The sequence below is a fragment of the Penicillium nucicola genome, assembly GCF_028828085.1.
Source record: "Penicillium nucicola strain IBT 29836 chromosome Unknown utg000002l, whole genome shotgun sequence".
Taxonomy (NCBI): domain Eukaryota; kingdom Fungi; phylum Ascomycota; class Eurotiomycetes; order Eurotiales; family Aspergillaceae; genus Penicillium; species Penicillium nucicola.
The window spans coordinates 2,174,747-2,195,444 of record NW_026643126.1 but is presented as its reverse complement, the minus strand read 5'-3'; the positions used below and the strand labels follow the sequence as shown (position 1 = coordinate 2,195,444).

At 49.8% G+C, this 20,698-nt stretch overlaps 8 protein-coding genes across 8 annotated transcripts; 3 read left to right on the top strand and 5 right to left on the bottom strand.

Annotated features, from left to right (window-relative positions):
• Positions 1-139: 139 nt before the first annotated feature.
• On the top strand, positions 140-3,843 carry N7511_002599 (putative DUF221 domain protein; the record flags this gene model as incomplete). Its single annotated transcript, XM_057125024.1, has 3 exons — positions 140-306; positions 368-2,772; positions 2,822-3,843. The coding sequence occupies 3 exons, from the start codon at positions 140-142 to the stop codon at positions 3,841-3,843; spliced, it is 3,594 nt and encodes a 1,197-aa protein (XP_056987183.1).
• Positions 3,844-3,995: 152 nt separating this feature from the next.
• rmt2 (protein-arginine N5-methyltransferase) lies at positions 3,996-5,282 on the bottom strand (the record flags this gene model as incomplete). Its single annotated transcript, XM_057125023.1, has 1 exon — positions 3,996-5,282. One exon carries the CDS (start codon positions 5,280-5,282, stop codon positions 3,996-3,998), a length of 1,287 nt encoding a protein of 428 aa, XP_056987182.1.
• A 352-nt stretch (positions 5,283-5,634) lies between these two features.
• On the bottom strand, positions 5,635-6,720 carry N7511_002597 (prohibitin subunit PHB2; the record flags this gene model as incomplete). The annotated part of the gene is made up of 4 exons (XM_057125022.1): positions 5,635-5,958; positions 6,017-6,372; positions 6,430-6,498; positions 6,549-6,720. 4 exons carry the CDS (start codon positions 6,718-6,720, stop codon positions 5,635-5,637), a joined length of 921 nt encoding a protein of 306 aa, XP_056987181.1.
• A 162-nt stretch (positions 6,721-6,882) lies between these two features.
• On the top strand, positions 6,883-7,810 carry N7511_002596 (putative polyadenylation factor subunit CstF64; the record flags this gene model as incomplete). The annotated part of the gene is made up of 2 exons (XM_057125021.1): positions 6,883-6,934; positions 6,987-7,810. The coding sequence occupies 2 exons, from the start codon at positions 6,883-6,885 to the stop codon at positions 7,808-7,810; spliced, it is 876 nt and encodes a 291-aa protein (XP_056987180.1).
• Positions 7,811-9,018: 1,208 nt separating this feature from the next.
• N7511_002595 (putative SNF2 family helicase) lies at positions 9,019-15,902 on the top strand (the record flags this gene model as incomplete). Its single annotated transcript, XM_057125020.1, has 5 exons — positions 9,019-9,367; positions 9,679-9,817; positions 9,874-10,629; positions 10,694-15,511; positions 15,590-15,902. Coding segments are annotated over 5 exons (6,375 nt in total), but the record flags the coding sequence as incomplete, so codon positions are not given.
• A 1,293-nt stretch (positions 15,903-17,195) lies between these two features.
• N7511_002594 (complex I 24 kDa subunit family protein) lies at positions 17,196-18,128 on the bottom strand (the record flags this gene model as incomplete). The annotated part of the gene is made up of 3 exons (XM_057125019.1): positions 17,196-17,579; positions 17,629-17,919; positions 18,009-18,128. 3 exons carry the CDS (start codon positions 18,126-18,128, stop codon positions 17,196-17,198), a joined length of 795 nt encoding a protein of 264 aa, XP_056987178.1.
• Positions 18,129-18,479: 351 nt separating this feature from the next.
• N7511_002593 (uncharacterized protein) lies at positions 18,480-18,824 on the bottom strand (the record flags this gene model as incomplete). The annotated part of the gene is made up of 1 exon (XM_057125018.1): positions 18,480-18,824. The coding sequence occupies one exon, from the start codon at positions 18,822-18,824 to the stop codon at positions 18,480-18,482; it is 345 nt and encodes a 114-aa protein (XP_056987177.1).
• A 527-nt stretch (positions 18,825-19,351) lies between these two features.
• Positions 19,352-20,398, bottom strand: aah1 (adenosine deaminase; the record flags this gene model as incomplete). Its single annotated transcript, XM_057125017.1, has 1 exon — positions 19,352-20,398. One exon carries the CDS (start codon positions 20,396-20,398, stop codon positions 19,352-19,354), a length of 1,047 nt encoding a protein of 348 aa, XP_056987176.1.
• Between the last annotated feature and the right edge of the window lie 300 nt (positions 20,399-20,698).

Sequence of the window (20,698 nt, the reverse complement as noted above, 5' to 3'; positions counted from 1 at the left end):
CATCCTAGACGACAAGATATTGCTCTTAATATCGACACAGTCCTCGTGATGCTGGCAGTGATTTTTCCTGAACCCCCTTCAGTGTCCTAACTCCTTTACTTCTCCCTTTGTTTGATCGGCACTACCCGAGCTGATCGTCATGGTTTCGGGCTTGGAAGAAGCGCTGGAGCACAGCGGTGGCCATGGCCGAACAGCAGAGGGTGTCTCGATTTCCACCTTCTTGGCCTCGCTGGCAACGGCTATCGTGGTCTTTGTTGTCGAATTCTTCCTTTTCCTTTTACTGAAAGGTAAACTTACTCGTATATAGTAGGTATATCCATTTCCACCCCTTTGAAACTTTGCTTGCTCACATCAAGTTTGTGTTCAGTCAACCCCGAACATATCTGGTACCAGATAGAGAACGGACCACACCTTCCCCGCCAGGTCTGTTCCACTGGATTGGCCCTGTTTTCCGTACCTCCAGCTCCGAGTTCATCCAAAAATGTGGGCTAGATGCATACTTCTTCTTGCGCTATCTGCGCATGCTGCTGAAGATTTTTCTCCCTTTGGGGCTGTTGATTCTTCCAGTTTTACTTCCGATCAACCGCGCCGGCGGTAAAGGTACCTCGTTCAAGAATGGGACTTCTGGTGATCGATGGGCTGTTACTGGCCTGGACCAATTGGCATGGGGAAATATCACACCTGAACATACGAGCCGCTATTGGGCTCATTTGGTAATGGCTATCATTGTCATCGTTTATGTCTGTGCCGTGTTCTTTGATGAGCTTCGGGGCTTTATTCGCCTGCGACAGGCCTACCTAACCTCTCCCCAACATCGACTTCGTGCTTCTGCGACCACCGTGCTGGTCACCTCCATCCCGCCAGATTGGCTTAATATGGATGCCCTTGACAGATTATACGACGTTTTCCCAGGAGGCGTGAGAAACATTTGGATCAATCGGAACTTTGACGAGCTGAATGAAAAAGTGAAGGAGCGCAACAAGCTTGCCCTTAAACTTGAAAGTGCCGAGACAGACTTGATCTCGAAATGCAAAGAGGCGCAACTTAAGAAGGCCAAAGTCGAGGCAAAGAAATCCGGCGAGAAAACAACAAGTGCTGAGAAACGGGAGAAGAAGGCAGCAGACAAAAGAGCCTCCAAAATTGCCATGGGTCCAGGTGTCAGCACTGGCAATCCTCATGACGCTCACACGTTACAAGAGATGCTCCAAGACCCAACAGACGGACACGCCAAACGAACTCAGGATGGACCTCGACGAGTTTTCGATCCTGCTCTTGCAGCTGCTGGAGTCGTTGGCCAAGGTGTTGGGAGACTCGGCAAATCTGTGCTTGGGGGTTTCAAAAAAGCCGAAAATGGTGTTGAAGGGACATTGACGCAAACGCGAGGCTTTGTTGCCACCACAGACGATATTCTTCCTCCCCGGGGGCACACTCCGGGAATCGATCGTGCTGCTTCTACTAAGAAGACGTCTGGAGAGTCTCTTCGGTCCCAGCAGCTGCCAGAAACCCTTGACCGAGGCCACAACGATACCAAGTTCAGTGATAAATCGTCTTCATCGAAACCACCATTTTGGAGACGAATGTCATCTCATACGAAATCCCAGGGTACGCCGGAACCTGATGAATACCCACTGACTGCACCTGACACTCCTGCTACCGTTGCACCTCCCCGTGGTTTTACCAAGGCTGCTAACGACGAAAAAGACAAATTAGATGTCAAAAAGAGGGGAGATAAGATTGATGGGGAAGAGTATCCTGTCGCCTACAACGAAAATTTCGACAATGAGAATTATGGAGAGCCGCTGTGGAAAGAGTATATTCGACCCAAAGATCGGGATACCATGCGTCTGCCTATCTTTGGCTGGAGTTGGATGCCCTCAATCTGGCTACTCGGAAAGAAGGTCGACACAATCGATTATTGTCGCAAAGAGCTCGCTCGTTTGAACTTGGAAATTGAAATCGATCAGCAGCATCCCGAGAGGTTCCCTCTAATGAACTCGGCCTTCGTCCAATTCAATCACCAGGTTGCTGCTCACATGGCCTGTCAGGCCGTCAGCCATCATCTTCCAAAGCAGATGGCACCTCGAGTTGTTGAGATCTCCCCCGACGATGTCATTTGGGATAACATGTCCATCAAATGGTGGGAGCGCTATCTTCGCACGTTTGGTATACTCACCTTGGTGTGTGCAATGGTCGTTGGATGGGCCTTCCCCGTCGCTTTCACTGGTCTACTCTCGCAATTGACATACCTTGAGGGCGCATTTCCATGGCTAGCCTGGCTTGGAAAGCTCCCAGACTGGTTCATTTCGGCTATCCAGGGTATTCTTCCCGCGCTATGTTTGGCGATCCTGATGGCACTTCTCCCCCTTACTCTTCGCTTCCTGAGTCGTACGCAGGGTCTTTTCACAGGCATGTCCGTCGAACTCACTGTACAAAACTACTATTTTGCCTTCTTGTTTGTTCAGCTGTTTTTGGTTGTTACAATCGCCTCCAGTTTCTCAACAGTCATCGAGAATATCACCGACGTGACGAGCTGGCCAGAACTCTTGGCTTCAAACATCCCCAAGTCCAGTAACTACTTCTTCTCTTACATGATTCTGCAAGCCATGTCCGTGAGCGCTGGCGCTCTTGTGCAAATCTTTGGCCTGGTGAGCTGGTTTATTCTGGCACCTATTCTGGATTCAACTGCTCGGAAGAAGTGGGCTCGAACAACCAACCTCAATCAGATGCAATGGGGCACGTTCTTCCCAGTCTATACCACGCTCGCTTCCATTGGTAAGTCATGCTCCCACTTTATTGCTACGCATTCGTCTAAACTTTATAGGATTGATCTACTCTGTTATTGCGCCTTTGATTTTGGTTTTCAATATCATCACCTTCAGCCTATTCTGGTTTGTTTATCGATATAACACACTCTATGTCACCAAATTCCGGTTTGATACTGGCGGTCTTCTATTTCCCAAGGCCATTAATCAATTGTTCACCGGACTCTACGTGATGGAGGTCTGCTTGATTGGCTTGTTCTTCTTGGTTCGGGATGACAAAGATAATGTGGCCTGCAAAGGGCAGGGTATTTGCATGGTTGTGATTCTCGTCTTGACGATTGGATACCAGCTCCTCCTCAACGATGCTTTCAGTCCTCTGATTCGCTACCTACCGATCACTTTGGAGGAAGCTGCGATCAAACGCGATGATGAGTTCCGCCGGGCCCAGCACGCTCGCCTCGGGCTTGCTATGGATGACGATGAGGTTGATGATGTTGAACACGCCCTCAAACAGGAGGAACGCCGAGAGCGTCAGCAAGGACAGGATGCTCGGGATATCGAGCTGAAACCTTTGGAGACCAATGGCTTAGACCAGAAGCGACAAGATTCAGGCAGTCTTTTATCAACGCCCAAGCTTGAGCACAAACGTCCATCATGGGCAAGCAATGCATCCAAGCGTCGATCTAAATATTTTGGGCTTAACTCACCAAGCTCAACACCAACGATTCGAGCTATGCGGGAAAAGATGGCCCTCGATACCGAGAATCAGGGACCAGCTCCAAACACAGTTGGCCAAGCTCTCTTTGCTGGCATCCATGACGAACTCGAGGATCTCACACCCGATGAGCGCGATCAGCTGGTGCAGCGTGCTTTCCAACACGAAGCACTTCGCGCGAAGCGGCCAGTGATCTGGATCCCGCGTGACGATTTGGGTGTGAGTGACGACGAGGTTTATCGTACCCAGCGCTTCAGCAAACACATCTGGCTCAGTAACGAATACCAGGCGCTGGATGCCAAGTGTCGGACGATATTCAGTCGCAGTCCTCCGGATTTCTCTCAGGTGGATCTGATTCAATTGTGATGTGATGTTATTTTGTACATAGTTTCTTTCAGCCATTGCTTAGCATTTTCAAGCGCCGCATTCAGTCGCATTCAGTCATAGACATCCAATGTCTGTTTCTTTGATTCTTTTCCAAGTCCCATCCTACTTTCCGGTAGCTTCAGGTAGATCCCTCAATCCATGAACTTGCACAGCGGCAATCTATAATCATCCACAACCCAGTAAGCCCTCCGCACACCCTCCCACTCACCCTCCAATTTGGGTACTGCAATCTCCTCCCACTGCACATCAAACCCAGCCTCGAACAGATCCATCTCAGCCACCTTCTGGTAGACATCATATGAGATCTGCCGATCGGCACCCATGCCATTAAAGAATCCCCACCGCCCCTCTTGCTCCATTAATCCGATGACTTGCTCGGAGAAGAACTCCCGGAAATCAGCATAAGATTCAGCAAAAGTATCATAGTAGATAGCATCAAACGTCTCCCCAGCGGCAACAAGACCAGGCAGAATATCTTGCCAACGGCCCTGATGAATAACAACACCAGGCTTAGAATCCCAGCCACGACGCTTCATCTCCGCAACGACGTCCGCGTGCGCTTCAACAATGTGGTGCGAGGCAGGCTGCTGCTCTTGGAAAAATCCATCGACGATACCCATGCCGTGTCCGATGTTCAGAACTTTCAGGCCTGGAGTTGGGAGGAGTGCCTTGGCAGATTTGCGCATAATGTCGCTTTCCCATGCCATCATGACGCCGTTCTGGTCCGAGTCTAGGATTCGGTCGTTTTGGATGTTTAGTGATGATTCCAGGTATTGGGGGTTGTTCACGTCGGGGTTGGTGGTCGTAGCATCGACGAGTTCAGGTGCTGTCTCGGCCTCGGTTTCGGTGATTGTGTTGGCAGTCTCAGCCTGGTTATCATCGTTCTCTTGCTTCTCCTCGTTTTCTTCATCTTCATCGTCTTCATCGGATAGCTCTTCGTACGCGTCGAGGCGGTTCATGAGAAGCTCTGCACGCACACCTGCGTCGACGATGAGGCCGTATAGCTCGAGAGCTCCGATGCGCCTAGCGAGACAGCCGGGTGTTTCGTTGTTCGAGTCGAGATCGTTCCAGATAGCGCCTTCTTGCAGTAGGAACTTGACTGTCTCTACTGCTGACTTGAGAGTCTCATTGTCCAGGCCCTTAGGGTTAAGCTCTGAAGTTTCGGCGCCACTGGCTCCGTTCTGAGCGCCCTCGGTGTCGCTGTCCAGCTCGCAGGCGGCGATCGCAGAGTGCAGCGGTGAGAAGCCTGACTCGCTGTCTTTGACATTTGCTGCATCTGGTAGAGGGGACTGGGTGCGAAGGAGGCCGCGCAGCTTAGGGATGTCATGTTGCGAGGCTGCGAGGAGGATCTCTTGCACGTCGAGGTCGATGTCGACCTCTGTGAGGTGGATTGGGGTGTCGTCGGTGACTTCGGGCATTGTCTGATCGCTGTCAATTAAGTTTCTTGTGTTTGAAACAAAGGATGCCGTCCGATTAGTTCTGGTCAATACTCACGGATTTGATTTATATCTGGCAATGCTAGTGGAATGTAAAAATGCTATCAGACTAAAAGTCGTGCCCCTCCGTGACAAAAAAATGTCCTCGCCGCCTTCGTCCCCGCGCGGAGAAAATATATGTTGACCAACGAGAGCTACACCTTTTAATTTTACAAAGGATGAAACCACTTAAATATTAGAGAAGAGAAAACATTTGGATGATTGTTAATCCAGCTATTTGTACAGTAATTCACATCCCTTGCAGCAGCGCCATTAAGTTTGAAGTGGAATGAGTTTATTTGGCCTCCTCGGAGTTTGCGTTGACGTTCAAGCCCAAACCTTGGGAATCAAGGTAGAGCTTGTTCTTGCCGCCGTTCTCCTGGATGATCTGGGCAATGTGACGAGCGTTCTCGATCTTGCGGAGCTCGATGTAGCTCTTGCTCTTCTTGATGGCGTCACCAATGAGCTCAGCCGAGCGGGCCTCACCCTGTGCGCGAACAATGAATGCCTGCTTCTCTTGACGAGCCTTGTCAACCATGAATGCGGCACGCTGAGCGTCTTGCTGAGCGACCTGCTTGGCCTCAACGGCGGCAGTGAACTCGGGGGAGAAGGTCAAATGCTGCACAAAATAGCTTGTTAGAACTTGTTTAGCTCAATCCTGGAGCATCTTAACATACCGTCAGAGACACATCGTCCAAAGCAATGTTGAACCGGGCAGCCCGGCGAGCAAGGTTCTCCCGAACCAGACGGGCAACGTTCTCACGCTGCGTAATCAGTTGACTGGCGTTGAACTGAGCAACAACGCTCTTCAGCACCTCGTTGACGATCGAGGGCAGCACTCGCTCATCGAAGTCTTGGCCAAGTGTGCGGTAAATCTGGGGAAGAGCATCGACGCGGGGTCTGGATAGAACACGGCAAGTGATGTTCACCATCTGCAAGTCCTTGGTGCCGGTAAGAGAGGGAATGTTGCGAGGCTTGGCGCGGACATCGTAGATGATCGGTGTTTCGAACCAGGGAATCTGGAAGTGAGTTCCTAGAATAGTTCAACAAGGTCAGATAGCTCTCTTTCGCGGCAAGATAGATTTCTTACCTTCGGCGTAGATCTCCTTCTTGACACCACCTAGACGAGAGTACTTGATCGCGCGGTGACCACCGTCGACTAGAATCGAGTTAGAGACGTAACTTCCTTAGAATTGAATCAAGTCATACCGTTGAACAGGGCATTTGAAGCGACGTAGGTACCAAGACCAGCCAAAACGAGGGTTCCGACGAGTCCCATACCGCCACGGCCACCACCGGGGAGGCCACCGCCGAAGCCAGCCTTGCGCCGGGACAGCATGACCTGTAGACGCTCCCAGGCCTCTCGTTGATTTTGAGACATGATGTGAGAAAAAGCGTGGGGAGATAATGGAGATGGATGAGGGCGGACTTGGTCTGACGCTCAGTGGATGTGAAGTTAAGCTGCGGCGGTGGCAGAATTAGCTCTCCTCTGTCGCGCATCGACTTTCAGATTCGTACTCATTTTCCGATTAGTATTGCAATTATGGCGCCTGATCGAACTGGGAAGAGTGTGTTCCTGGGGAACATCCCCTATAGTGAGTGCTCTTGAAACGATGCCTTCCACACACGATGTTAATCCAGCTGCAGACCTCACTGAGGAGCAAGTCAAAGATATCCTCAGCACAGCCGGCACCGTCACCAAATTCCGATTGATGATGAATCCCGAGACTGGCAAGCCCAAGGGGTATGGGTTTGCCGACTTCGCCGACCCCGACTCCGCTGCCTCAGCGGTGCGCAACCTCAACGACCATGAGGTCATGGGCCGTAAGATTCGTGTCGACTGGCCTCACAACAACGAGAAGGACTCCATCCCTCCAGACTATTCGCAACAGTCTCAGCCCATGATGAATCAAGATACCACACAGCAGCAACAAATTCCTGGCTCAGCTCCGCTGCCACCTCTGCCGCCAGGCGTTGAACTGCCACCACACATTGACTGCCCGAACGCCATCTCCCATACCCTCGCATCTCTCCCCCCGAATCAACTTCTTGATGTCCTCACTCAGATGAAGTCTCTTGCTGTTGCAGACCCAGCTCGCGCCACTGAATTGTTGCGCCAAGCACCCCAGCTCGCCTACGCCATCTTCCAGGCTCTGCTTCTCATGAACCTGGTCGAATACCAATTGCTCGGTTCAATCGTCGAACAGGCAGCCCAACCCCAAGCCCCTCCCCCTCAACAAGCCCAGCAATTCCAGCCATACGGTGTTCCGGGCCAGATATCTACACCGCCCGTTACGGGAACTCCTTTCGCTCCCCCGCCTGCTCAACCCGCTCCACAGATGCAGGGCCAGGAAGAGCTTCTTCAACAAGTGCTAAGCATGCCACAATCGCAGATTGATGCGCTCGGTCCCATGGAACGCAGTCAGATCATGTTGCTCCGCCAGCAGCTTATGCAAGGCGGTATGCGGTAGTGGCTTGCATGAAGACCCAAAATTCTTCCTCTACGAAGATTGAGCATCTAATCGCTGCGACTTCGTAGCCAACGGCGCTCATGATGTCTTTCAAATTTCGATTCTACTTCATTAGGCGAATGGATGGCGCAGGGAGTTTGTTGATTATTTTTCTACAGATTTGCATATCAGCTTAATCAGAGCCCAACTCTCAAATGACAATATGACAATCAATCGGGACTCTGCACTCTTCCTTTCAATTTCTTAGACATTAAAATCGGCACAATTTCTCCACGAGAATTTCGAACTTGACCACAGATTTTCCCTGGCAGCTTCAATGAGCCCGGGTTCCTACGCCAAAAGGCTGTTACTGCGTTTGAAGCCAGCCTTGCTCATCGTTTTGGTCCTGTCAAGTGAGTGTGGCCGATTTCAAAAATAATAGAAAAAAAGCCAGGACTACGCCATGAACCAGGGTCAAATAATTTAAAGTACTCAAATGGCATCGATTGACTTGAACGACATTTAGCTCTCGTTTTGGTCTTCGACTATTCGGATATGCAGCCGCCGAAAGTATTGCACGTGCTCCGCTAGCCCTACCTCACTAACTGGCCATTGATGAGGCATAGTATATACTTACCTGCCATGCAGCTTATCTATATTCACGAATCGTTCTATATCTTACTGCTCACTGTTATGCGGGGGTTTTGAGTATTAACATGTAGCAATGGAGCCATTGGAACACCAACTTGGGACTGGGAAAAGATGCAGCATCAGTTCAGTCAATAGGCGCATGAAGGCATACGGCCGGCGATGCCGATGTGAAGTTGGTGTCACCGTATTGTCGCCGTACTGTCATGGCTGTTGACATGTTGCCGTCGCTTCATACCCGTATGTTTGGCGTCAACATTTCCTGATTGGGCGTGAGCTCTCCCAGCCGCCAGTCATTCGTCTCCTCTCATTTCCCCCTCGAGTCTCTTTTCCTCTTCCTCTTCCTCTCCCTGTTCCTCTTCCTCCTGCTGCTCTTGTTTTCATTCTATGCTTCTTTCAAGACCTGCATTCCCAGCATCTCATGCTAAGGTCGATGAGCCTGTAGTCAATAAAGTCTTGTTTGCATCATCTCATCCTCCCCTGGTCCCTGGTTTGTTTTGGTGTTGCCTGCCACACGTCTCCTTCGTGAGAATTCACTTGTTGGGCATCAAGTCCCGAATCTTTCCATTCTCTTCACAATTATGTCGGATCTTGACCCCCCATCTACTCCTCCGGTTCCGGCCATCATTTTTCAGGAGGGTACAAACCGACAGCAGTCGGTGGCTGATCCGGCAATGGATGAGCAAGACCCTGTGGTCGAAGAGATTCCAGAGCTGCGTCGAGGATGCTTGATTACCACGACCAGGTATCTAGCCAGTGATCTGTCGCCTCTGCATAGGCTGGAAGATATCTTCGCTGACATGGCGTCCAAGGCCCTCGAAAGGGGATTTTTGGATGTCCTCTGTCAACTTGGTAAGCGGCCACTTCGTGTGGCAACGATGTGTTCAGGAACGGAAGCCCCGTTACTGGCCCTGGACATGATTTCAACCGGTAAGCACCTCGATCATTTCCTACCACCGGTTCAGTATCATGATCTTCCTGTCGTGTTGAACTCACTTCGTGTATGACTGAGATGAGATTGACTGGTTGTGTCAATGAGAGAGAGCCTGATAGGCAATTTGAGGGTTGTCGACGATTTAAGGTGTTGGCGCTCCGGTTGGCGACGCCGAGCATTCAGGGCTTCCCCTTCTTGCCCAAACTTCACCTGTCTTTCTCTGTGCCCTTACCCTTGTGTCTCTGACCTATTGATTTCTGCTCGGGTTCGTGGCTTTTTGAGATGAATTGCTAATACTCCCTATCAGGTCTAGGTATAGACCGGCAACTTCGTATCTCGCATGCCTTCAGCTGTGAGATTGTTCCGTTCAAGCAATCATACATTGAGCGAAACTTCCGACCCCCACTCCTGTTTCGTGACATCACGGAACTCGGAGGAGACACGGCGTCAGTGCAATTCCACATTCTCAATGACATTCGAATTAGCTAACCTCGCTCTCTAGGCGAACGGCTTATGGATCATCGGAATTGGTCCCCGGTAACCTGGACATATTGGTTGCAGGAACCGCCTGCGTCGACTTTTCTTCACTGAATAACCGCAAAAAGACTCTGCAGCAAGATGGAGAGTCCGGGGCCACATTTGATGGTCTGTTACGGTATGCGGAGAAATATCGCCCCCGGTTGATCATCCAGGAGAATGTTCGCAATGCCCCATGGGCACAGATGAAGAAAATCTGGGAGGGTCTCGACTACATGTCAGTTGACCTAAAAGTCGACACAAAGCACTACTACATTCCGCAGACACGTGAACGTGGTTACTTGGTGGTCATTGACAAGCGTCGTTTGCAAGTGGCGGGTCTCCTTGGAGATCTTAAGTGCCAGGCTGATATTCAAAAACTGGATCGTACAGTTCGCGAGCTTGTTCGCTCCTTTGAACGACGAGCAAGTGCGCCTGTTGGAATGTTTTTGTTATCCGACGACGACCGCCGACTCGAGTCCATTGAGAAAAGGGCGTGTCTAGAGTTCCGAAGCGACATCAACTGGCAGAATTACCAATCTCGTCATCAGCGCCATCGTGATGAATTGGAACTGGGCAACGAACGACCAATCACCCGGTCCCAACCTGGAGTCAATCTGCTCAAGGTACCCGATTTCTTCTGGCATCGTTTCATGAAAACGCAGCCTGAGAGAGTGTGGGAAACAGTGGATATGAATTTTCTAAAGAGGATTGTTAGCGGATACGATATGAACTTTAAAGAGTAAGTACTCTCTATTCTCTCACGTTCATTTGATGGATATTTTGTTAACTGTCATCTCACACAGGCGTTGGATCGACTTGTCTCAGGGCGTCGATCGAGGGCGTGACTCTCTTGCTGCATCTGGAATCGCTGGTTGCCTGACTCCAAAAGGTATACCGTTCGTGACAACCCGTGGAGGACCCGTATCTGGCACAGAGGCTCTTTCGCTACAAGGGCTGCCCTTTGATCGAATGCTATTAACCAGAGAATCCCAAGGCGACTTAATGGACATGGCTGGGAATGCAATGACTAGCACTGTCGTCTGTGCAGTGATGCTTGCGGGTCTGATAGCTGCGTGCAAAATTCTTGACAGTGATGAAGAATCGACCGAGTCTGCTGTTACCGAGGATATCCCGCTCCTGATCTCCAAAGATTACAGCCTTGTGAGGAGCAGCCTTGAGGTCGTTTCTAATCGCCCTGTCAGCCACCATGATCTCAAAACACTGTCAGCAAGAACCGTCATGCGTTGTTCATGCGAGAGACAGACTGGCATCAAGGACTCAATTTTCACCTGCACCCTTTGCGGACACTCCGCTTGTATTTCCTGCTACGGAAACCCCACGCACTCATATCTACGTGAATACGACTGTCGACTTGAACCATCAGAGTTCATCGCAAATATCAAAGATCTTGTTCCCATGAAGCTTACATTTTCAGGATTTTGTGAACAAGATTTCGAAGCATTCAAATCCTTTTACTCCGATAAAACCCTCTCGGGATTCTGGGACAACTTCATGCACACTGTCAAATCCATTTGCACCAATGTTTTCCAATTCCTAGAAGTCAAGCGTGGAAGGAACTGGCGGGTCATTTATCAAGGACCATACTCCAGCTTGTATCTTGATATTGGACCGGACTCAATTCAGTGGCTTTTGTATGCAAAACCACCTGAGTCTGCGAGCTTGAGAAGTCCCATCCGTGAAGTGCTAGCAAAGCCAATCGCACGCATGAGACCGAACAATGAGTCACTAATTGAGGGTGACTGGGAGGTGTGTTGCCCCGCGAGCACAGCATTCATTGTCAATATCACTGGAATAGAGCGGCAAGTTCGATCGTTCGAGGCAGATTGTGGCCTGAAAGGCACCAATTTCGTTAACAGTCAAGTCTGGACTCATCTCTACATTGATGCACCAGACACCGATCTCGCGAACCTTGACTGCAACATTCGAGGATTTTACGAGGCTCTTCCTCATTGTGGCACAGCACTTGGAGCAATGTACAGAAGGAAGGCCACTGATAGCCAGTCTACTGTTTACCTCTTTCTTGACACGCAAAAGCTCACCCTCCCCAAAGACGATGCCTGTGTATTCTCTCTTGATCACAGCCGCCTTCCTGGGTATGAGCAAAGAATGACCATCGCAGAGTTATCCCCAACTTGGAGAGCTTTGAATGCCTCAAAAGATCCAAGCAAAGTCAATGCTTACTGTCGACGTTGGGCCAAAGCTCCAAAAATGAAGTTGAATGTCCATTTCGAAAGGCTAACCTACTTTGCCTTGCCACAAGCAACTCAGATCGAGATCACAACTTCAAAATGTCACAATGCTTACATCCCCCTCACTTCATTGTCCGTTCCAACAATGATCCATAGCTTGCCCGACGCAACACCTGAATGGCAAGCATGGGATCCCATGGTATCAATGAGAGAGCTAAAGGGCCTCGCTTGGCTATTTCCAAAGATTGCTGGATGGTCCGACTTCAAGGAATGGAATGAAATTGTATATTCCAAAATTCCGGAACATGCGCATGATGTGAGTGTGAACTGCAACATCTGCAATCCTCTTCTCCCCAATATCCTCTGGGGACGGGACAGCCAAGATCGAATTACTCCTTATGAGAACCCTCAGGATGCTGCTACATATGAACGTGCTATTAAATCTCGACCATCACCTTTCGTGGTCTTTAGAAGAATCAATGAATACGGAGAAGGCGAATTGTGCTTCACCCTCAACGTTCAAGCTCTGATGCACCAAGCGCATGGAAAATTGGTTGGCTTCGAACTTCGTGAAAACATCACCTCTCATTGGCGACTCCTTCCCCATGCATACGATATGCAGAAGTCTCAGTTGGGTCAACAAGACATCGATCTCAAATTCACATTGCTAGACAATTCAAAAGATACTCCTTCATCACAACCCCCCAACTTCCTGTTTTCTCTACGCAATGAACAGTTGAAATCACTAAGCTGGATGATTTCTCAAGAGTCAGAGGCTATTGCGCCCTTTATGGAAGAAGAAGTAGAAGAGTCAATTCTTCCTTTGATGCCCTGGCGTGCCGAAGTCAAAGCAACAGTCCCCAAAATTGTTCGCGGCGGCGTGCTGGCTGACGAGGTTGGATATGGAAAGACGGCAATTGTTCTTGGTTTGATTGATGCACAGTACACCAAAGACTGCAATCGAATCCCGGATGAAAGCAACGAGCTGATTCTCACAAAAGCGACCCTGATCATCGTGCCAAATAACGTGTTCAAGCAATGGCATGCGGAAACCAAGAAATTCCTTGGACAGAAGTATAAGGTCCTTGCACTGGACTCGATCAACAAGACTACCATTCAAGATATCCAAGATGCCGATATCGTTATCCTATCATGGAGTATCTTGGCAAACGACAGCTACTACAACCGGCTTCAAAAATTTACCGGAACACCTCAAGCTCCAGCAAGATCAGGTGGAGGAACAGGCCGTAACTTTGACAGTTGGTTCTACAATGCCAGAACTTCACTTCGGGAACTTGTTGGTATTTTGAGATCTGAAGGGCCTGAAGCATTACTGAAAGAAATCAAAGCAAGACGCCAGGCAGTTCAAACAGCACAGGCAAATTTCACATACGTGCCTTCCAAACGCCTTAAAGGCAAAGCATTCGCAGCTGCTCAGGAACAAGCAGCCAATGGCAAATTTAATGTAGAAACTACATCTACAGCCGCTACAGCACATATGACCGAGACTGAACAATCTTTTAATTCCGAAGAAGTTTTGAACGCTGGTGATTCTGGATACGAAGACTCTGATACATCGGATGTTGATGACAGTGATCTTGATGCGAATGCGAACCAGCACAAGAGAAGAAAAATCAAACAGAAAAAGAAAATTCCAGAAGCAAAGCGACAAAAGACTCAGTCTACTAAATCAGCAGTCTCAGATGTCAAACCTCCACCCAAATCGAGCATCACAGCAAATGATGCAACAGCGTTCGGCATTCGTGCCGGACAGGACTGGCGCACTGTTAATGCTTTCATCCACGCCTTCGATTGGAATCGTTTGGTCATCGACGAGTACACATATGCCGGGGAAGAACGACAGGTGTCCCTGCTGTCAGTGCAGGCACGCTCCAAATGGATTCTCTCAGGAACACCCGGACTCAGTGAATTCGCTGATATCAAGAGTATTGCGCGATATCTTGGCCTTGACCTTGGCATTGACGACGATGGCGATAATGACAGAATATCTCAGAACAAGAGACTGCAAATGATCCGGAAGAATCATACTGCCGCAGAAGCTTTCCAGATGTACCAGGTTCCTCGAAGTAATGCATGGTACAGAACTCGTGAACAGCATGCTCAAATATTCCTTGACCAGTTCGCACGTCAAAACATCGCGGAGATCGACCACATCCCGCTCGAGACCAACATTGTCCTCATTGACCAAACGCCTGAAGAGAATGAAGCATACGAGATCTTGTATGATGCAGTGATGCAAAATCGAAAGCGCATCGACGGTCCTTTAAACAACCATCTTACAAAAAGCCAGTCTCCCCCGGAAGCCCTCATCATGTGCTGCACAACGACCCGGATTGGCAAGCCTCAGTGGGACATTGAAAAATGTCGCGTGACGTTGGAAACCAACGTAGCCAGATCTACAGCCAACTGGGCGAAGCTCGACAACCTATGTCGACAGGTAATTGTGGTAGGATACAACGGCGACGACAACCCGTTCAACTTCTCGTTATTGACGGAATTTATCTCCAAGTCAAACATTGGAGACTTGCAGGCCAACAGCAGAGTTTCAGATCTCTTGTTCAATTGCCAACAGTCATACGAAGAATGGATTGTGCTCATGGAACACCAGAACGTCGTCACCAAGGTCAATGAAAGACTCGAAAAGGCTCTCAATGCAACGGTTGCGAAGAGTACTAGTCATGGAAAATCTGCAGACGCAGACGCAGAAAGTACCGACGATGATGAATCAGAAGAACCATCCAGGAAGAAAATCAAAAAGACTACTGGCTCCTCTTATGGAGATCGCAAACGAGCATCTCTCGCCATGAGCAAGACATTGACCAGCGATATCATGAGTTCATTAAAGTCGGCCATCGAATCCGATCGCGAGATCCGCTTCTACAATGCGTTGCTTGCCATCCACGCCTTCACTATCCCACCTTGCAATGGCTGCGCTAAACAGCAGGACAATCTTGCTGACATTGGCATTCTCCGAACCTGTGGACACTCCCTCTGCAAGGGTTGCACCCAAGCTTCCCTTGAGGCCAAGCAATGTATCTGCCTCAAATGCGACGGGAAGGTGACCGCAGTCTCCAAGGTCATATCTGGCCCATCAGTTCTAGAGGAAGATCAAACAAGCAATAGTTCGAAACTAAGCAAGCTTGTCGAAATTGTCCGTAGCGTCCCGGAGGATGAACTAGTCCTTGTCTTCGCACAGATTGGCCAGCTGATGTCAATCACGTCGAGTGCCCTTCAAAAGGCCGGTGTTGAGCACCGAACCATCATCACCAACAGGGACATGAAGTTGATTGATGAGTTCATCGAGGGCCCAAAGGCAAAGAAGGGCAAGGCCCAGTCCCCGCGGGCAAAGGCCCTGATCTTAAACCTCGGCAGCGCAATGGCAGCTGGACTGTAAGCTTACTTCTTATTCATCCTTCTACTGACTTTATTGACAGATTTATGCTAACATTAATCTCACTCTACGCTCAGAAACCTCCAGTGTGCCAACCACGTGGTCTTCCTGTCGCCTCTGTTCGTGGCTTCACAGCCCGAATATGCGGCAGGAATGACCCAAGCTATCGGCAGGGCCCGGCGGTACGGGCAGAAGCGTACCGTACAAGTCTACCATCTCCTGGTGAGGGGGACGGTGGAGGTGAACATCTTCGCCCGGCGCAATGCCACAAATGGCAATGGGACGCTGGTCGAGCGGGAGGGGGTGGCCTGCCTCGTGGAAGAGGAGGCCCTCCTCCCGAACGATGTTAGGTGCTCGGGGAAGCGGGTGGAGGACGAGAATGGGAATGTTGTGTGAGCACTCTCTCCAGGTGGCACCCGGCCTGGAGAGAGTGCTCGGCGAGTAACAGAGCGCGCCATTTAGTTGGCAAATCGAGATTTTCTGCTGCACTTTCTTTTCTTATGTAAAGTTGTGTAGAGGCTTGACTGAGTAGGAAGGTTAGAAAAAAGTGACTGCTCTATCGGTAGTCTTGCTCTTAAGTCGTGTTCACTTGTGAGCACAAAAGAAGGCGTAGATGATGATATAAAGAGACCCAAGAACGACTCATTTTAGCTAACTTGATCTAGTTAAACGAATCAAGTTCAAATAGAAAAGGAGCCCTGATATAACAGGCCTTTAATACCGGCAAAAGCGTAGTAAAACTTGCTATAATTTTAGGACATCTTTCTATAAAATACACGTTTTCAGCCTCTCTAAGTTATAGAATAGGCTATTTTTAAAGAGACCACTCCAATAATGAACAAACAAGACAACATGTACCCCAGCGAAGCTAAATCATGCAATGGAGAATGCCCAGTGGAGAGGTATTGTCTCTTCTGATGCGCAGTTTCAACCATATGTAACACCATAGATCTGGTGCGGCTTGCAAAATTTGAGGCTGATCATTCGCTATGGATCGAAAACCCTCTCTCTCTTCTAGTAATACAATGGCTACGCGTGATCTCAACTTTGGCGGGCTGAAACGATGCTTGCCAGAAAAGCTAGGCTTCTAAGCCAACCAGCCTACCGAAAGTGACACTTCTACGCGAAGCTATACTAAACATAGGGTAATCAATGTGATGATTCATCGCTTCATTTGTACCATTCTTTTGATACATTTTCTTTGGCCGTCAAAAGTTCTGTGACGCAGATATGTGCCATACTTATTTCGTAGTACGTGTAAGTTCGATGATGGATAGGTCTTGTATAAGGTCAAGCCGAAATATACGTGTGCGCAACTACAGGCTCAGTATGATAAAAATGAAATGAAAAGCTTAAGGAAAATGCGATTGGCCCCATATCCCATAGCGACTGGGCCAGATCTGTATCCAGGCTCCGATCACACCAAGACCAGGAACAAACGTACTGTACAAGGTAGACAGACAAAAAAAAACAGGTAGAAAGGACGCCTCAGAGTGGTTATCATTCAGGGCGCCGGGAGTTCGCGGGAACCTCTATTGTCCATGGTTGACCACGGTACCCAGGCGCGGCTTTTGCTCGTCCAATTCAAAAAACACAACCATTATAATATCCCCTCCCATCCGGAATTGACCCACGGCAATGTGAAGAGGGTATACATTCTTTTCTCTTTCTTGTTCGGCTCTCTTATTGCGCGTCCAATGCGTTGTCCTTGCGCATCATCGTCTCCGGATCCCACACAACTTCGTTCAGGTTGGTCAGACCGGCGCTGTTCTCGCAGGTATCGCGCCCGCTGACGGGGCCCGGGGCAGGAATCTTGGCGCCGGCACCAGTGGCGGCGGCAGAGTCCTTGAGTGCGGTCAGGATAGTCTTGATAGACTCGGGAGTCAGGTCCTCGTAGTAGTCGTCATTGATCTGGACCATGGGGGCGTTGACGCAAGCACCGAGGCACTCAACCTCGATATATGTGAAGAGGCCATCCTCGGTGGTGTGGCCAGGGGTGATTCCGAGGTGCTCGTTGATAGCCTTGACGATAGAATCGCTACCGCAGCCACCAAGCTGGCATGGGGTCTGATCAAGTTAGACATTGCCTGAAACCAATTATGTCTGTGCTGCTTACCGTTGTGCAGATCTGCACAAAGTACTTGCCAACGGGCTCGCGGTTGTACATGGTGTAGAAGGTCGCAACCTCGTAAACGCGCATTGGGGGCATCTCGAGCATGCGAGCGACTTCATTCATGACGCTGATGCTGGTGAAACCGTGCTGGCGCTGACCAAGGTCAAGCAGAGGCATAACAGCGGCCTTCTTGTACTGGGGAGGGTAGCGCTTGAGGATCTCATCGGCGAGTTGGAGGTTCTGGTCGGAAAACTTGAACGGGAGGGTCGGGTTGTTGTGAGGCTTGTTGCGGTGCTGGTGAACAAGGGCACAGTCAGTACATGGAATTATTTCTCTTCAATCCGAGGCGCAATTGCGAAATTGGGAGGGGCTCGAATACGCACCACCGAAAGGGTGTCGCTCAACCGATGCGAGCCGGCGGAGAAGGCTCTGTATTGGGGCTTGGGGAGCTGGTGAATCAGCTGGCGGCCGACCCGCGGGACTGAGAAGAGTTTGGAGGCCATCGCTGTGGATATGCGAGGGTCAATTGCAGGACGATGAGGTTGGAGGTTGGAGAGAACGAGGTTCAAGTTGACGAGGCGTTTTGCGGGCGGACCCTGGCCAATCAGCGTGGAAGGATTACTCCCGCTTTACCAATCCAACATCGAACATCGCAACTGCAACTTGCTCCTCTTACAAACATGGGATTTTCCACGCCAATGGTGTGAATCGGTTGTGTGAACCAATGGTGTGATTCCAATATGTATTGTGATCACTAACCAGGCCATATGCCCCCTAACAAGAACAGATCTCGGCATTAACCGATACTTCACCAGCACCATCCGCCTCCCATCCATGGATGTATCACCCTCGAACTACACATTCTCCATACGATAAACCTCATAAGCAACCTCCTCGTACGGATGAGCTGAGACCAAAGCATCAACAGCCCTCAGCATAATAGACCGACCTAGGCACATAATCTCAACCTTGACCTCCTCGCAGTGTTCAACAACACCGACTGCGCCGACCGCCGGGTCTGCACCTTTATTTGGAAGAAATTGGCCCATGCCAGTGGTTTGAAAACAGCATTTGGTGTACTTTCCTCCTGGGAAAGATCCTCCACCTGCTGCGAAGATTGCATCCTTGCAGGGCTCCAAGTCAGAGGGTGGGACAAAGAAGACCAGTTTGTAGCGGTCCAAGGTAGTTGAAGTTGTCATTTTGTGGGTGCAGGGGGTGTTTTGATTGACCCAGTTTCTTGGCAAGGCGTAAAGCTGTCCAGCCTTGCGCTGAGGAGTTGGAAAGACCGATGCGATGGATGACGCTGAGTGAAATTGACGTAGTGTCCGGAGGTGTTCTTTGAACTTAAAAGTAGACCTCAGTAGGCTACAGCATATTTTGGTTGTGACTAGGCTCATCAACTGCGGTGGTGTAGGCAAGCTACAGTTGGGTATCAGCAAGTTGAGTCGCCAAGTGAGGAGTAGATAACTTGGAACTAGTGCCTGATTTCTGAGGATTCATATCTACTATCTACTTCGTCAGACCTTCGTCAATACTTTAAATCAACATCTTTTTATGCATTTATTCATGTATTCATATCTTCATATTTTTTGCTTTTCATATATACTCCAGTTGAAAACGGTATACAAAGCTGTTGAAACACAGGGTATCAGATGCACGCCCACCCTATCCTATCATACTATACACCAACCATAACCCCCCAACCCGGACATCAAGCAGAAAGAGTTCACATATACTCCTTCACGTGAGCCTCAATCTTCTCCAACAGAGCCGCTTTCCTCTCATCAGGGATCCAACTCTCCTGGACACTATTCTCGGCAATGATCCTCCACTCCAAAACATTCAACTCAAAGGCCTCCTGCACGGCACAGTAGTTATCCAAGATATAACCACCAAAGTAAGCAGGATCATCACTGTTAATAGAGAATTTCACACCAGCCTCCAAGAACTTCCGAATGGGAACCTCCTTCACAGACTTCACACAGCGCAGTCGCACATTCGACAACGGGCAGACAGTCAGCAAAGTTCCCTGGCGCGCAATGCGCTTCATCAACTCCTCATCTTCCACAAGCCGGATGCCATGATCAATGCGCGTGGCACCAAGCTCGAGCGCCGTGCTGATGTAAGTGGGATCGCCTTCCTCGCCGGCATGGGCTGTGAGCGGGATACCCTTCTCCTTTGCATCGGCGTAGATATCACGGAACATGTCCTTTGCAGGACCAACCTCAGAGGAGGACCATCCAAGACCGTGGACGACGCCAGCTTCGAAGTGCTTGGAGGCAAGTAATTCGTCGTAAACACCCTTGGCCGAGTCAACGGGGAGATGGCGCACGAAGCAGAGAATCAGGCGCGTTGACAGGCCGAGTTCTTTCTCCGCACGTTGGCAGCCCTTGGAGAATCCGCCGACGATGGTTTCGTAGGGAATGCCGCGGTCTTCGTGGACTTGCGGGTCGAAGAAGACTTCTGCGTGGTGGACGCCGTCTGAATGCGCCTTTTGGAAATAGGACCAGGCTAGATCGGCAAAATCTTGCTCATTGCGGAGGACAGCCATGCCTTCGAAGTAGAAGTGGAGGAAGTCGTCCAATGAGGTGAAATGTTCATATCGTTTGCTTAGGGTTGAGACCGAGGTGTAGACCGGGTCTGTTGGGAGGGTGATGCCATTTCGCGCCGCCAGTTCGAAGATCAGTTCTGGGGTTAAGCAGCCCTCAAGGTGGACGTGGTGCTCGCATTTTGGCAGGCCCTTGATGAAGTCGTGAAGTGGGGATTGGCACATAGTGGGAGGTGTTGCTATGTTCAGGTGAATTTTGAGATCGAACTTTTTTTTCTCGTTGAACTTCTTGGACTACACCAAGATATATAGCAACGGTCTTTTTTCACCGGTGACTCAAGTTATACCCTGCTCCGAGACGTTTTATGACTCCTTTTCCGATTATCGTGAAGAGCGGGTGGATAAGCCTTCCTCGTCCGTGGGTCGGCGGTCCCCGAGATCGCAACCCAAACCCTAAAACGAGAGGACAAAGGCACTGTAGCCCTAAAGTGGTAAGTCCAGGAGATGTTTCATTGCCCCGTTCAT